At 38.1% G+C, this 18,334-nt stretch overlaps 1 protein-coding gene across 1 annotated transcript in view; it reads left to right on the forward strand.

Annotated features, from left to right (window-relative positions):
- LOC124555382 (probable chitinase 2) overlaps positions 1-18,334 on the forward strand; it is a 324,834-nt gene that overhangs the window by 239,961 nt on the left and 66,539 nt on the right. Inside the window, exon 5 of the mRNA XM_047129277.1 lies at positions 7,825-8,040. Coding sequence (XP_046985233.1) covers positions 7,825-8,040 — 216 coding nt within the window. The remainder of the gene's footprint in view (positions 1-7,824; positions 8,041-18,334) is intronic.

The following is an 18,334-nucleotide window of genomic DNA, read 5'->3' on the forward strand; positions in this document are numbered from 1 at the left end:
CAACCTACATCCTTCTGAATCTGCTTGGTGTATTAATCTCTTGGTCTCCCTCTACGATTTTTACCCTCCACGCTGCCCTCCAATACTAAATTGGTGATCCCTTGATGCCTCAGAACATGTCCTACCAACCGATCCCTTCTTCTTGTCAAGTTGTGCCACAAACTTATCTTCTCCCCAATCCTATTCAACACCTCCTCATTAGTTATGTGATCTACCCATCCAATCTTCAGCATTCTTCTGTAGCACCACATTTCGAAAGCTTCTATTCTCTTCTTGTCTAAACTATTTATCGTCCATGTTTCACTTTCATACATGGCTACACTCCATACAAATACTTTCAGAAACGACTTCCTGACACTTAAATCTATACTCGATGTCAACAAATTTCTCTTTTTCAGAAACACTTTCCTTCCCATTGCCAGTTTACATTTTATATCCTCTCTACTTCGATCATCATCAGTTATTTTGCTCCCCAAATAGCAAAACTCCTTAACTACTTAAAGTGTCTCATTTCCTAATCTAATTCCCTCAGCATCACCCGACTTAATTCGACTACATTCCATTACCCTCATTTTGCTTTTGTTGATGTTCATCTTATATCCTCCTTTCAAGACACTATCCATTCCGTTCAACTGTTCTTCCAAGTCTTTTGCTGTTTCTGACAGAATTACAATGTCATCGGCGAACCTCAAAGTTTTTATTTCTTCTCCACGGATTTTAATACCTACTCCAAATTTTTCTTTTGTTTCCTTCACTGCTTGCTCAATATACAGATTGAATAACATCGGGGAGAGGCTACAACCCTGTCTCACTCCCTTCCCAACCACTGCTTCCCTTTCATGCCCCTCACTTATAACTGCCATCTGGTTTCTATACAAATTGTAAATAGCCTTTTGCTCCCTATATTTTACCCCTGCCACCTTCAGAATTTGAAAGAGAGTATTCCAGTCAACATTGTCAAAAGCTTTCTCGAAGTCTACAAATGCTAGAAACGTAGGTTTGCCTTTCCTTACTCGAGCTTCTAAGATGAGCCGTAGGGTCAGTATTGCCTCACGTGTTCCAATATTTCTACAGAATCCAAATTGATCTTCCCCGAGGTCGGCTTCTGCTAGTTTTTTCATTCATCTGTAAAGAATTTGTGTTAGTATTATGCAGCCGTGACTTACTAAACTGATAGTTCGGTAATTTTCACATCTGTCAACACCTGCTTTCTGTGGGATTGGAATTATTATATGCTTCTTGAAGTCTGAGGATATTTCGCCTGTCTCATACATCTTGCTCACCAGGTGGTAGAGTTTTGTCAGGACTGGCTCGCCCAAGGACGTCAGTAGTTCTAATGGAATGTTGTCTACTCCCGGGGCCTTGTTTCGACTTAGGTCTTTCAGTGCTCTATCAAACTCTTCACGCAGTATCATATCTCCCATTTCATCTCCATCTACATCCTCTTCCATTTCCATAATATTGTCCTCAAGTACAACGCCCTTGTATAGATCCTCTATATACTCCTTCCACCTTTCCGCTTCCCCTTCTTTGCTTAGAACTGGGTTTCCATCTGAGCTCTTGATATTCATACAAGTGGTTCTCTTTTCTCCAAAGGTCTCTTTAATTTTTGTGTAGGCAGTATCTATCTTACCCCTAGTGAGATAAGCCTCTACATTCTTACATTTATCCTCTAGCCATCCCTGCTTAGCTATTTTGCACTTCCTGTCGATCTCATTTTTGAGACGTTTGTATTCCTTTTTGCCTGCTTCATTTACTGCATTTTTATATTTTCTCCTTTCATCAATTAAATTCAATATTTCTTCTGTTACCCAGGGATTTCTACTAGCCCTCGTCTTTTTACCTACTTGATCCTCTGCTGCCTTCACTACCTCATCCGTCAAAGCTACCCATTCTTCTTCTACTGTATTTCTTTCCCCCATTCCTGCCATTTGTTCCCTTACGCTCTCCCTGAAACTCTGTACAACCTCTGGTTGTTTCAGTTTATCCAGGTCCCATCTCCTTAAATTCCCGCCTTTTTGCAGTTTCTTCAGTTTCAATCTAAAGTGCATAACCAATAGATTGTGCTCAGAGTCCACATCTGCCCCTGGAAATGTCTTACAATTTAAAACCTGGTTCCTAAATCTATGTCTTACCATTACATAATCTATCTGAAATCTGCCAGTATCTCCAGGCTTCTTCCATGTATACAACCTTTTTTTATGATTCTTGAACCAAGTGTTAGCAATGATTAAGTTGTGCTCTGTGCAAAATTCTACCAGGTGGCTTCCTCTTTCATTTCTTACCCCCAATCCGTATTCACCTACTAGGTTTCCTTCTCTCCCTTTTCCTACTACCAAATTCCAGTCACCCATGACTATTAAATTTTCGTCTCCCTTCACTATCTGAATAATTTCTTTTATTTCATCATACATTTCTTCAATTTCTTCGTCATCTGCAGAGCTAGTTGGCACCTAAACTTGTACTACTGTAGTAGGCATGGGCTTCGTGTCTATCTTGGCCACAATAATGCGTTCACTATGCTATTTGTAGTAGCTTACCCGCATTCCTATTTTTTCATTCATTATTAAACTTACTCCTGCATTACCCCTATTTGACTTTGTATTTATAACCCTGTATTCACCTGACCAAAAGTCTTGTTCCTCTTGCCACCGAACTTCAGTAATTCCCACTATATCTAACCTTATCCTATCCATTTCCCTTTTTAAATTTTCTAACCTACCTGCCCGATTAAGGGATCTGACATTCCACGCTCCGATCCATAGAATGCCAGTTTACTTTCTCCTCATAACCATGTCCTCCTGAGTAGTCCTCACCCGGAGATCCGAATGGGGGACTATTTTACCTCCGGAATATTTTACCCAAGAGGATGCCATCATCATTTAATCATACAGTAAAGCTGCATGCCCTCGGGAAAAATTACGGCCGTAGTTTCCCCTTGCTTTCAGCTGTTCGCAGTACCAGCACAGCAAGGCTGCTTTGGTTAGTGTTACAAGGCCAGATCAGTCAATCATCCAGACTGTTGCCCCTGCAACTACTGAAAAGGCTGCTGCCTCTCTTCAGGAACCACGCGTTTGTCTGGCCTCTCAGCAGATACCCCTCTGTTGTGGTTGCACCTACGGTATGGCTATCTGTATTGCTGAGGCACGCAGGCCTCCCCAGCGACGGCAAGGTCCATGGTTCACGGGGAACTACAACAGCCTAATTACCTATCGACAGCAGTTTGATGTTAGCGATGGAATCATTATTTGGAGACTGGTAGAACTTTTGGGTTGTGATATTTCAGTATTTCACAAGGCAGGAGGTCAGTAAACATCATTACAAATAATATTAAATTAAAACCAGCCACTAAAAATACAATTCAATTTGTTTGTACCACACAAAAATTACTTTCATCAACAAAAATATCACGCAAATGGCTATGGTTACATTTCCTTAAAAAATTTGCTCAAAATTCTATCATTCGTAGCCTAAATGGCAAAATATAGCCTGATCTGTTCACTTGGGTGGTACTCAGTTATAGAAACCAGTTCCAATGTGGGAAAAAGTTTTGTGGGGAGCAGAAGGGGTCTGTGACGACAGCACATTCTATACTTCATTCATTTTTAAAAGGGTTTAATTCATCCTGGCCATTGATAACCTGCATCCAACTCCATTTGTCCAGAATCTATTTACACTCTTGTAATACTATAATATTGAAGCCTTTACAAATTTTCTGTGATTATCTTCCAACAGTAATGTTTATAAATTGTACAAACAATGATATAAAAGTAATTTTTTCATCATTTTTGTAACATAACCAGCACTTAGCTTGATTTGGGGAATAGTTATTTATTTCTCAGGCAGACAGTGTTTAATTTTGATGTTAGTTTGTGCAAGATTTTAACAATATGTTTAGTTCAGTTAATTCTGAGTTAAATCCAGTATTTTGATTTTTTTTTTTTTTTTGAGGGGGGGGGGTTAGCTAATAGAACTTTTGTCCAAATTGTCTGGATTAAACAAAGGTACTTTCTGAATCTATTATAACACCAAATACAATAGTGAAAGAATTTTCAAGTGACAGTAGGATTTTGTTTTAAGGAACAGAATTAATTCTGGGTCTGGTTGGAGGGGGGGAGGGGGCGGGGATGGAGGCTGTAACCCTACAGCTCCCTTCTTGCATTTGCCTCTGTCAGTGGTATTTACATTGGACTTCAAGTTTTACTACAAGAACAATGTTCTACTGTGAAATGTCTAATTCATAATATGCTCGGAACAGTGAGTCCAACCATCAGAACTATAATATATTTGTAAATAAACATCATACAAACAACAATGTATTCTGTACATCTCAGAAGAATTTATTAGCATGAAAGACTGTATAATAATATTTTAAAGAAGTTGCATACATTAGAACTCTAGTTGAAATCAATGCATGAATCAATGTTAACATCCCAAAACTTTAGCTTATAGTATTAGTGTATTCTGTTTTGTTTGATAAATAAATTTGGTAGTTATGACTTCAAGTTGACTGTTGAAATAATAAATTTAGATAAAGTTCCTGATTAATTAAGGATACTGAAGAATTTTACTGAAATGAAAGATACTTTAATAAAATTTGCAATTGAATTGAGGAACTTGGGATGCTTTGATGTGCTGAAGGAATTCCAACATGGTTTCAGATAAGCCATAAATTTGAACACAAGATTATAGTAGGAGAAGGATAGCTATTATCAAAAGAGATTTGAACCTGTTTAGCACCATAAGTTATTCAAGCTAACGTTAAGATCCGTCTGCTCTGTGGTAACAAACCTTATATTAGAAGACTAAGCTGCATTTTGTAGAAAAGAGGCAATACATTATATTAGAATTTTAATTTGTTTGGCAATAAAGTGAACTTATCATATTGTGAAATCAAGAAAAAAATAGTTTTGTAGACAAACTACTATTTGTATTAAGGCCACCCAAAAGAAAGTTATGTACATACGATTAAAAGATAAATGGACATGCTATCAGAACAAATGAAAAGCATGAGCCTCCTTAAGGTCCTCTTTAGCAAATTTGACAGCCTCACCCCCCCCCCCCCCCTCCCCACCACCACCTTTCTTGATAAAATCCTGCCTACATCCTTGCAACTGTCATTGCAAGACATGGCACCTGACTCTGATCTGTGTTGATTAGAATCTTTTTACAGTCACTGTTCTCATGCTGTATTATGTGGCTCCAAGTGGTACACCCCTCCTGTGGACATGTTTGACAGTCTGTGTTGATACACCAGTAAATTGGGCAACTTCATTCACAGTGTGGTCATGAGCACATTCAAATATGATTGCACGTTTGTTCCCATTCTGTCATGTCTCTGTGTCAACCTATTTTACTGGGTTGATTCCGTATAGCTGACATACACAGCTCAGCTGTGTGACTTTCATCAGTGGTAGAGGGTCAAGCGACCACCTGGTGCTAATTCTGCCCAGTCTACTCAATCCAAAGTGACCAGTGCACCCTTTTTTAAGGAGGTGACTGTTATTTTGCACACTGAGCGTACTATGGTGTCAGAATGAATGATACAAAATGTTTCAGATTGTATCTGTCTGACTGAAAATAAAGGATGTCAATACAAAAGAGTCCTGTATTAAGCTATCAGTTATTGTCAGACTAGGAACTAATTACATGTGATGTCTCATGAGAGTTCATTTTCAGGCCCTTACTTTTATTGTGCATATTAACAACCTTTCATCAGTAACATTACCTGATGTCATGTTAATTTTGTTTGCAGATGGCAATAATAATGGAATACTTAGAAAATTAAGTTAAGTTTTAGACAGACCAGTTAATGGGATTCTTATGGATGTCAATTAATGATTCATTGCTAATTCTTTGTCCCCAAACTTTGAAAACACACACTATATTTAGTTCAGAACTTGTAAGAGGTTTCCTACTATACAATAATTTCAGTTAGGAACTTATCATAGAACTGTTGAAACTCCTAAACAAAATTTTAATTTTAATACAGATCTTGCCAGGTATATGTGATATGAAAATAAAAATGCTGACAAACTTTGTTGACTCCCATTCCATAATGTCATATTGGGTCATTTTAGGGGTAACTTATTAAGTCAAGCTATTTTTTTCTAACTCCAAAATATGTGTAATGTGATTTATTTGTGTTGTGATCTGAAGAAAGTTCTGTAATCACCTTTTCAGAGAATTAAAGATACTAACCACTACATCCCAATATATTTATTTCTTGATGAAATTTGCCATATGCAATATATATAGTTTTTAAACCAATACTAGCAGTAAGAATAACCTTCATACAGTACTACAGTCATTTATTTTGTTCCAGAAAGGTGGCCCTTATTAGGGAACATACATGTCAATAACTTGCCAGCAGCCATAAGAAGTTTAACTACTGTTAAGAATATCAAATTACACACATGTTACACAAAAATCTCACTTCTACACATCTTCAGAACAGTAATGGGATCAGTGTAAATAATTGTTGAAAACTGCTTTCTATTTGACAGTGTGGGGCTGCAATAGCTTAAGAATTATGCACTTTGTTGTATGAGATTTATATTTTTGTGGCAAGTTTGGTATCATCTCTTAAATGAAAATATGTTGCAGATTTTTTACTTATTCCATGTCTATGTGAACCATTCTACTTAGAGACTATAGAAATGACATCAGCATATATCTTTTTTTTCATTTCATTTACTTGCTTACACTCTTGAGGATCTGTGGATCCATGGAACAAAGGATATATCTGATTTAAGCTATTCTATCAATTTCATAGCACAGTGTATATTCTAGTAAATCATGTTACTGAGACATGCTACTTCCCATACGTGTTTCAAAGTGGGTTGTATGACTGGAAACTGGTGAATATTGGAAGATAAATATTTGGACAATGCTTCATTTCTCAGTCAAATCTCTAATTGACATTTTAGGCCCTATTTATTCCTCTTTTTGGAGTAACACTGAGTCCTTGTATGCCAAGATATCTCAGACATGACATCTCCACAGGACATACTCGTACGAGTATATATGTTGACAAATTTCCGTATATCTTTTACCAATGTGGTTTGAAATTAGGATCATACGTTTCGTGGAACCAGGTAAATACATATTTCACAATGTAACTGTAAAATTTGTGAAGTAGCTCAAAAACAAGTATTTACAAAACCAAAATTCAGAATTTTAGGTCTCTGTGTGCAGTTTTTATGTGTTGAGGAATTTTATTACGATGAAGAATCTATCATACATTTGTTATTAAATTTATGTTGAGGCATAAATTGAAAGTACGTAAAAGGGACAGTGAAATATTCTCTAAATCAGTCTAAGAAAAGAAAAATATAACCATTAATTATTCTGAGAGAATTGATACATAAGCTATAATAGTGATCTGCTGAAAGAATAAGATGTATTAGTTCCATTATGGTGTATGATTAAGCAGAAGAATCAGCAGGTGGTACCTGTGCTAATACAGTTTTATGGGAAAGAGGTTTATGTTTTTTAGTATTATACAAATTCAACATTCTTCAAATGGTTCAAATGGCTCTGAGCACTATGAGACTTAACATCTATGGTCATCAGTCCCCTAGAACTTAGAACTACTTAAACCTAACTAACCTAAGGACATCACACAACACCTAGTCAACATTCTTCTGTCATTGTACGAAAGCACTAGTGTTAAAAATGTGGCTTGTTTACTTTCTTTCATAATTCATTCAAAAATTGGTTTGAAATGGAGACTGTGAACTTACAAGCAGTTATAGTGTTACATTTTACTATCTGATGTCATTAAATAATTATTTATGCTAAATGATGTGCTTTTCCTTACAGGAACTTCGACAAGAGTTTGATAAAAATGGTTGGTTGCTTACTGCAGCACTCGGTGCATCCACGGCAGTTATCGAAAAAGCTTACGATGTGCCAATGCTCGGCAAGTACCTCGACTACATGCACATTATGTGTTACGATTACCACGGTACCTGGGATAAAATGACAGGGGCCAATGCACCATTGTATGGAGTCTCACCTTCTGATACACTTAGTGTTGTAAGTTGTATAAAACTGTGCCAGTTTTATAAATTACATAATAATCCATCACCATCTTATTCATTGATTTGTGTCAATGTTGTGACATATATCTTCCAAACAGGTGTGTGATTATGAATAATGGTAAGTAAAACCCGTGCTCATTTAAAAAGAAGTTTATAGTGTGGCTAACTGAGTACCTGGCGTTTCCTAGGTATGTATTTTTTTCCAATTTTGTTAGTCCATCTCCTTCTTCCTCCTTTGTCTGTCCACCTGCTCCTCCCCTTCTTTCTGTCCACCTGCTGCTCATTCCCATCTCTCTTTCCGTCAATCCGCTCCTCCCCCACTCTCTGTCCATCTGCTCCTACTTCCCATTCTCTGTCCATCTCCTCCTCCCATCTCCCTCTGCCCATCTCCTCCTCCCATCTCCCTCTGTCCATCTCCTTCCCCCCCCCCCCCCCCCCAAGCTGTCGATCTCTTCATATTCCCTTTCTCTGTCCATTTTCATCAAAATGCACCAGGGAATAACAATATCAATGTGCTAATAGTAAACTGCAGGAGCGTCTATAGAAAAGTCCCAGAACTGCTCTCATTAATAAACGGTCACAATGCCCACATAGTACTAAGGACAGAAAGTTGGCTGAAACCAGATGTAAACAGTAATGAAATTCTAAACTCAGATTGGAATGGAATGTATACCGCAGAGACAGGCTGGACAGTGAAGGGGGAGGTGTGTTTATAGTGATAAGAAGTGCAATAGTATCGAAGGAAATTGACGGAGATCCGAAATGTGAAATAATTTGGCTGAAGGTCACGGTTAAAGCAGGCTCAGACATGGTAATTGGATGTCTCTATAGGCCCCCTGGCTCAGCAGCTGTTGTGGCTGAGCACCTGAAGGATAATTTGGAAAATATTTCGAGTAGACTTCCCCACCATGTTATAGTTCTGGGTGGAGATTTTAATTTGCCGGATATAGACTGGGAGACTCAAATGTTCATAACTGGTGGCAGGGACAAAGGATCCAGTGAAATGTTTTTAAGTGCTTTATCTGAAAACTACCTTGAGCAGTTAAACAGAGAACCGACTTGTGGCAATAACATATTAGACCTTCTGGTGACAAACAGACCCGAACTATTTGAAACAGTTAACGCAGAACAGGGAATCGGTGATCATAAAGTGGTTACTGCATCGATGATTTCAGCCGTAAATAGAAATATTAAAAAAGGTTGGATGATTTTTCTGTTTATCAAAAGTGACAAAAAGCAGATTTCATAGTACCTGACGGCTCAACTTAAAAGTTTTGTCTCAAGTACAGATAGTGTTGAGGATCAGTGGACAAAGCTCAAAACCATTGTACAATATACGTTAGATGAATATGTGCCAAGCAAGATCGCAAGAGATGGAAAAGAGCCACTGTGGTACAACAACCGAGTTAGAAAACTGCTGCGGAAGCAAAGGGAACTTCACAGCAAACATAAACATAGCCAAAGCCTTGCAGACAAACAAAAATTACGCGAAGCAAAATGTAATGTGAGGAGGGCTATGCGAGAGGCATTCAATGAATTCAAAAGTAAAGTTCTATGTATTGACTTGGCAGAAAATCCTAAGAAATTTTGGTCTTATGTCAAACCGGTAGGTGAATCAAAACAAAATGTCCAGACACACTGTGACCAAAATGGAATTAAAACAGAGGATGACAGACTAAAGGACGAAATACTAAATGTCTTTTTACAAAGCTGTTTCACAGAGGAAGACTGCATTGTAGTTCCTTCTCTAGATTGTCGCACAGATGACAAAATGGTAGATATCGAAATAGACGACAGAGGGATAGAGAAACAATTAAAATCGCTCAAAAGAGGAAAGGCCGCTGGACCTGATGGGATACCAGCTCGATTTTACACAGAGTACGCGAAGGAACTTGCCCCCCTTCTTGCAGTGGTGTACCGTAGATCTCTAGAAGAGCGTAGTGTTCCAAAGGATTGGGAAAGGGCACAGATCATCCCCATTTTCAAGAAGGGATGTCGAACAGATGTGCAGAACTATAGGCCTATATGTTTAACATTGATCAGTTGTAGAATTTTGGAACACGTATTATGTTTGAGTATAATGACTTTTCTGGAGACTAGAAATCTACTCCGTAGGAATTAGCATGGGTTTCAAAAAAAAAGATCATGCGGAACCCAGCTCGCGCTATTCGTCCACAAGACTCAGAGGGCCATAGACACGGGTTCCCAGGTAGATGCCGTGTTTCTTGACTTCCGCAAGGCATTCGATACAGTTCCCCACAGTCGTTTAATGAACAAAGTAAGAGCATATGGACTATCAGACCAATTGTGTGATTGGATAGAAGAGTTCCTAGACAACAGAACACAGCATGTCATTCTCAATGGATAGAAGTCTTCCGAAGTAAGATTGATTTCAGGTGTGTCGCAGGGGAGTGTGGAGGACCGTTGCTATTCACAATATACATAAATGACCTTGTGGATGACATCAGAAGTTCACTAAGGCTTTTTGCGGATGATGCTGTGGTATATCGAGAGGTTGTAACAATGGAAAATTGTACTGAAATGCAGGAGGATCTGCAGCGAATTGACGCGTGGTGCAGGGAATGGCAATTGAATCTCAATGTAGACAAGTGTAATGTGCTGTGAATACAAAAAAAGAAAGATCCCTTATCATTTAGCTACAGTATAGCAGGTCAGCAACTGGAAGCAGTTAATTTCATAAATTATCTGGGAGTACGCATTAGGAGTGATTTAAAATGGAAGGATCATATAAAGTTGATTGTCGGTAAAGCAGATGCCAGACTGAGATTCATTGGAAGAATCCTAAGGAAATTCAATCCGAAAACAAAGGAAGTAGGTTACAGTACGCTTATTCGCCCACTGCTTGAATACTGCTCAGCAGTGTGGGATCCGTACCGGATAGGGTTGATAGAAGAGATAAAGAAGATCCAACGTAGAGCAGCACGCTTCGTTACAGGATCATTTAGCAATCGCGAAAGCGTTACGGAGATGATAGATAAACTCCAGTGGAAGACTCTGCAGGAGAGACACTCAGTAGCTCGGTGCAGGCTTTTGTTGAAGTTTCGAGAACATACCTTCACCGAGGAGTCAAGCAGTATATTGCTCCCTCCTACGTATATCTCGCAAAGAGACCATGAGGATAAAATCAAGAAGATTAGAGCCCACACAGAGGCATACCGACAATCCTTCTTTCCATGAACAATACGAGACTGGAATGGAAAGGAGAACCAATAGAGGTACTCAAGGTACCCTCCGCCACACACCGTCAGTGGCTTGCGGAGTATGGATGTAGATGTAGATGTAGATGTAGACTCTCTCTCTGTCCATCTCCTCCTCCCCCCTTCTCTCTCCATATTATCACCCCTACCCCGATTGGAGGTTGCTGGTTCTTAACCCCACAATGTTTCTTTTCAGATGGTAAATGATATGTGCACCAAGTTTGGTTGAAAGTCAATCCAAAGTTTTAGTCGGAGCTTTTTACCCACAGTATTGCCCACATACACATCTCACATCCATTATATATACATTTAGCTTATTTCGTGCACATGTGTACATATATTTCACCTGTATCTCTAGCCCTGCAGTTTTCAGGCAGCTCAATCTTTGTAATATCATATCTCCTGAACTATGGTCTCACTGTGATACAATTTTGCAGGTACGAGGGTTGAATGAAAAGTAATGCCTCCATATTCATTAATTGGGTTTGGATGGGAATATTTTAATAAATCAAATGCAAAAATAATCCTTAGAATGTGATCTTTTAATTACCAAGATTCACTTTTCCACATAACCATCAGCCAATTGGATACATTCTGCCAACGATGAACAAGTTTTCTGAAGCTGTCACAGAAGAAGTCAGGACTCTGTTTCCACAACCACAGTCTCACAGTTCTCTCAACATCTCCATCATAAGCATAATGATGTCCCCGCAGATCGTCTTTCATTATCAGGAACAGATGCAAGTCAGACAATGTTAAATCTGGACAGTATGGAGGATGTCGTATGGTGGTGAGATTCAGTCTCTGAAGTTCTGCTATGGTGGCATGTGAAGTGTGTGATTTGGCATTGTAATGCTGCAGGAAAACATTTCCCTTTTCCTTTTGTACCCTTGTTAGCTGTCGTTTCAGAGTTTGCAGCATTGTGATGAAGCACTTGTGAATTTATTGTTGTTCCATGATCAAGGAAATCAACGTGGATAACACCACCCACATCCCAGAACACTGTGGCCATCATTTTTCCAGCTGAGGGCTGCATCTTGAATTTCTTTTTCTGGGGCGAGTCTTTGTGTCGATATTCCATAGAACGACGTTTCATCTCCGGGTGGTAATTGTGTACCCGTGCTTCGTCTCCTGTCACACTTGAATGGAGAAAGGCGTCACCTCCATTCTCATAATGTAAGAGGAGTTCATGGCAAATTTCAAGTCTGTGTGCTTTGATTTCAGGGGTTAGAATCCAGGGTACCAATCGTGCACAGATCTTCCGACAGACAAGCAAAGCAATAATGTGACCCACACATTCTTGTGAAATGCCGATTGAGCTTGCAGTTTCTCTCTGAGTGATACAATGGTCATCCTGAATCAGTCTGTCAGCATATTGCTTGTGAAACTCGGTGGTTGCTGTCACAGGACGTCCACCTCTTTGTTTGTCATGCAGGTCAGATGTTCCCGCCTCAACATCTTTAAGCTTATTCAGCATACAATGCAAAGTACTCACATCAGCACAATCACCATAAACTGCTTTCATTCTCTGATGACTCTCCTTTGGGGTGATACCTTCTGCTGTCAAGAATTCCATGACTGCACATTGCTTAAATCACACTGACCAACCATCTGCACAGTGTTCCATACTTCACTCTGTGATTACACAACCATTTAATGCTAAGGCTTTCCGCCAACTGGACCTGTAGAGAAGAGGCTACAGAACAAGCCAGTATGTGCCACATACCAATGCTGCCAACTGCTGAAGAGTTGTGAAGGTGGAAGCATTACTTTTCAGTCAACCCTTGTACATCCAGTGGTATATGCGCATACTGTTTGCTAAATGTGTTGCTATTAGTTAGTATTAAAAAGTAATAAATTAAAAGGTCATGCTTGATGTTGCAGTTTTATTGCATGAACAGTGAAAATGTATAAGCGATAAACTATTTGTCTTGCATCATTTTGTGGGGGCATCAGTGATTCTTACTTCCCACATTGGAGACTTCCAGACAGTAACTGATGTGTATACCAAGTCTGGTTGAAATCCGTCCAGTGATTTAGCAGGCGATGTGGAACATACATATATAATTTACTTTTATAGTATGTATTAGGACTGCTGATATTTTTAAAAATATCGGGAATCCGATATATCGATATTAAAAATAATATTATTATAGGCTCTTGATATATCAAGGAAAAGTATCAATATATTAGCAGAGGAAATATAGGTTTATGTGCCTATAAAAATATTGGCTGCATATTGTAAATATACTGCCAGTTTAAGGGCTGTATATTTAAGTTGTGATTTATTGTTAGATAGTTTGTCTATCGAAAAGCTAGTAGACTGCCTACCCTTCTTAGAACAAGAACTTAAAGGAAAAGGATGCATGTTCATGCGTGGCAATAACCACTTTGGTAACAAATATAACTGCATGTAAGTGGCACAATAAAAGGACTCTGACGGGTCGATTGTTCGGTTTTGTCACATATCAGATTTGCCTGGTAATCTTCATGTCGACTCCCCTGTGTGTGTGTGTCTGTGTGTTTTTTTTTTTTTTTTTTTTTTTTTTTTTTTCCTGCAAATGTCAGCAACCTAGTAGTTGTAGAGCCAAAATTTCACGGTGAAGCTAAATGTTGCAGTTTGCTTTGGTAGTGACAAGTGACAAATACATCAGCAATTTCCTCTCACACATCTCCACCCAACGCAGTGACCAATCTTGTAATTTATAAATTTGTTCATCATTTTCAACAACCATTTTTGAAGAATATTGATGTGAAGAAATAGCACACTAGTTCCTTTAAAAACTGTTTTTTAATACAGCTGGTGTGGTGTTTCTTCACACTGGAAATCTTCTTATTCCATTCAGACCGTCATCCCCCAGTGCAATTGGAGTTCTTTTGTGCCCCATATACTTGCTTCACACAGTCAAAGGGAAAGATTGAATATGATTAAAGCTAAAAAGCAGTAAGATTCCTTCTCACAGTGGAAGTAAAATTATGTCCTACTACAATTTCTAAAGAACAACTTCAAATATTGTCCAAATATTGTGAAAAAAGTATAATATAAAATAAAAATATTGGCACATCAGACGGGGGAGGGGGGGGGGGGGTGAAATATCTGTGATATATATTGACATTTTTTGTAGAAAACATCAATATGTTATCAACATCCCTAGTGTAAATGGAAGCCTTAAATGTGAAGTCTTAATTATGTAAACTCTCATATAAAATGTGAAAATAACTGATATAATTTTCAATTTAAATAATTGTCAATTTAAAGCTGGACAATGAGAATTACTCATAGTACTACTGCCAATAATAGTTGTAATATCTAATTCAGATTAGATATATGTTATAAGATTCACCATCTCTTGATTTGATACTTTGTGAATAGTACTGTATTTAAAATACAGCACAAACTAAGTTGTGATGATCAGCTGAATATGTTATTGATGTAGTGTGTGGTGTGAATGTTAGGGATAGTTATACAGCTAGCTGCAAGATACAGTCAAGCATCTCTTAGCCAATTTCCATCAGCAGAGTTTGAAAAATGTGTAACTGCAATGATGGATTCAAATGATATTGTCAGCAAAAACTATGAAGGTCATTCATGTCAGGCTTTATTGTCACCTACAATGAGACAACGAGAGCTGGCAGATAGCTAAAAGAAGTAATTAAACATTAGTGTACCAGTTTATAGCCATAGAATTAGAAAAAAATGGAAACTGCATGGGACAATTAAAATGAAATGGTAAACAGAGAGAAAACATATAGCTCATTCATATCAAGTGTGACTGTCACCTGAAATGGAACACAGAATTGCCAGTACAGCTTAAATGATTTTGAGCAGTCATGATTGTGAAACAAATTTTTGGACTGATATTGGTGTGTAATAAATCTGTGAACTCATTTGAAATGTCTTAACAGAAAACAGATAATAGCTATTCTCTTAGTAGTGCAGGGATTCATGGTATATGCAGGTTGATGCACAGAATAGTTCAAACACGTGATTAGTTTGTTAAACACAATGAATAAATTGAATTGTGGACACATGATTGTGAACTACAACAAAAATAATCACATCTTAAGAAGAGTAACTGACATGAATGCATGACTCAGTAAAAATGGTACTATATAATGAATGCCCCTACACTGTCATGGGAATGTATTAACATAGTGTTTGGAGTGAATGTAACGATTGAAGGAAAAATTATTTGTGGGACGTGTTGGTAGAATAATAGCAGAATTAAATGAAATGATCCACATTCACTATAGCCAACATATTTATCTTGAAAGAATCAGCATGTGTATTTATATTGACAATAATTCTCATTTATTGTTCAGTCTCAGTTGCACATGTTTTTTAGTTAAATGGCATGTTTCAATCACTCTAGATCCTCTTTAGATCCAAAACAAAGTAAAAGTAAATATGTGCCATCTAATATTTTACAATAAGTACAAAAAATAATTGTATATAAATGCAGAATTTATCTATGTGTTTATGTCAGTGACCTGTCTTGTCTATTCAGAACCTCAGATCAGAGTACAGTCTTTTGCAGCTGCAGTCAGTGTTTTAAACAGGTATCTGTTGAAGGTAGGAGAGAGGGGAGTAGGAGAAGGGAAAAAAGATGGTAGGGGGAAGGAGAAAATGGAGTAAGGATGACTGGTGGAGCATAAGGATACTGGGAGGGGGAGTGGTGGGGATATCATGAGTTTACCAAGAATGAGCCTGCTAAACTTACAGAAAGCACAATTATGTAAAAATGCTTGTTTAAATATTAGTAGTGTAGGACAATGGTTGTGTAAAATGTAAATGGCATAAAATAGTAAAACTATAAAATGCAGCTAGGAGGATCGAGGGCAAAGAAAGATGGTGAGGGAGGTAGAAGGGTCAGGCAGTGGCTGTGATGCTATGGGTTTAACATGAGAGGGTCTTTTACTAAAACTGCGAAAAGTCAGTTGTGTAAAAAGTCTTCTGTTAAAATACTAAAAGTGTAGACCGAGGAATGTGTAAAACTGTAAAAGGGTATAAAATAGCTAATTATAAAATTGGGAATAAGGCTGCTAAAACTGAATTAGTGTTTTAAAATATTAAAAGTGTGAAACTTTTAAAGTATGAAACCATAAGGTTTTATCCTGAATGTATAAAAAAATAAAAATAAAAAAATGTGTGAATGGATGATTGTTGCAACTGAACCCACACCACTAAGAGGTCTCCCAGAACATAACAGTTCTTGACTGATATGCATTAATTGTCTGCTCTGGTGTGAAATTAATCTCTTCAATAAAATGTGTTAGTTCCATAACAAACTCATTGGCTTTCCTTTGTATATCAGTGGCATCACCAACAAACCTATCAGAGAAAGTATCCCGTTCTTTCCCCCCCTTGAACCACTGCAGGCATGTTTTGGAAGCTCTAAGTGTTAAGGTGTTGTATGGATCATTTTGTGTTTTAAAGAACATCACCAAGATCTGTTGTATTTGGTTGTGTAAATATCCATGTTGTTTTCACATTGTAATGAACTGTTCATTGTTTATTCTTTCTTGTAGCACCTTCATCTTTCTGCCATGTTGTTTTGGAATCTTTTTGAAGTTTTTCAAAACTGTTTTGTTTTTTATTTGTCTTTTTTGTGCCATTACAGCAGCGAATTTGACTCTAGGAGACATGTCTAGGGCTGCTTTGTGTGGACACCATGGTGGAGTATCATTTTCTCTTGGCTGCTTTGTCCACATTTTGTAAGCATCGGCCCAGTAACAGTCAGGAAATTTTGTCCTATTGTTCTTTGGAGGTGATTGATAACTCTTGTCACTGCCATGTATTGCTGGACCACTTTCCACAGTCAGCTCACTTCCTAGCTGTATCACTGGATCATCCCCATAATCACTTTCAGTATCGTCTTCATTGATGACGTCATACACCATAAGAGTACTATACTCTTCAATGGCAACATCTTCATCAAGTAGCTGTTTCCTAACTGTTTGAAAACTATGTAATCTACCATATTTGGCCTTTCCTCCAAAATACTGAAGAAATCCATCAACAACTTAACAACCACAGCTGGTTTCATTGTGTAACAGTGTAGGCCTACAAAACATCTCATTCACCTCTAATATGTAATTAGCAGGCTGTCTACTCCTTTCCTTATACTCTGTACACTCCTTCCCTCCTTCCACTTCCAGTAGAGTATACTCTGTCAAAAATGTCTTTTTCTTATGTTCTGAAACTTAAAGAAACTGGTCCAGTTCAAAAGTCAGTGATAACTATGGGTGCCTTTCTGTGTGAGTCAAAAAGCCTTTTAAAACTTAAGGAGGGGGGGAACTGATGACTGACCTGATTCTCATTCTCCATCATTCATTTTAGATTTCATGAACAAAGACAGTACCTGAGTTTCAGCCGGGTGACTGGTTTTACAATCCTCCACTTCAATAGCTGTCATCCCTGGCAAACTAAAAAATGTCTCCCATACAATCTAACCACCTGTGTTCAACACATCTGCAGTGACAAACAATCCCTTGCTCAATTTGTTTAAGGTCTTATTGTGGCGTTCCCAAACAGGTACTACCTCTCAAATGTAGACCACAAAGATATCTCTTTTGCCATATCAACATAGCCTCCAACAACTCTCACTAATCAGCTGAAAAGTAACCTCCTTCCCTCTTATTGTCCATAAATAGAACAGCTTAAACACATCCTCTACCAGGTCTTCCACAACTTTTCATTGTGCTCTAAAATGAGGAATATTGTTTCTTAAACTCATCCCACCTCTCCCAAATGCCAAGTGCTTCTCTACCACCCACAGGATCTACAAAATCTCTTGGGCCGTCCTTTAACTGTGCCCCCTCTGAACTCCTTTCCATGTGGGTGATATTCCTGTGAAAGATCTGATTATGTGTTAATTCTGCTACATCTACAGCACAATCTTTTACTTGAACATAACCACTAACCAGCTGTCCAATCAAATGAATGGCCTCCACCAAAATATGACAAAGTGCAAAATGATTGCTATCAGCAGAGAATGCCATTAATCACAACATACTGAACTTCAATTACTGTGCTTCAAAACATATACCATGTGGATCCCCACTCTCTCA

This window comes from Schistocerca americana, chromosome X, assembly GCF_021461395.2.
Source record: "Schistocerca americana isolate TAMUIC-IGC-003095 chromosome X, iqSchAmer2.1, whole genome shotgun sequence".
Lineage (NCBI taxonomy): Eukaryota > Metazoa > Arthropoda > Insecta > Orthoptera > Acrididae > Schistocerca > Schistocerca americana.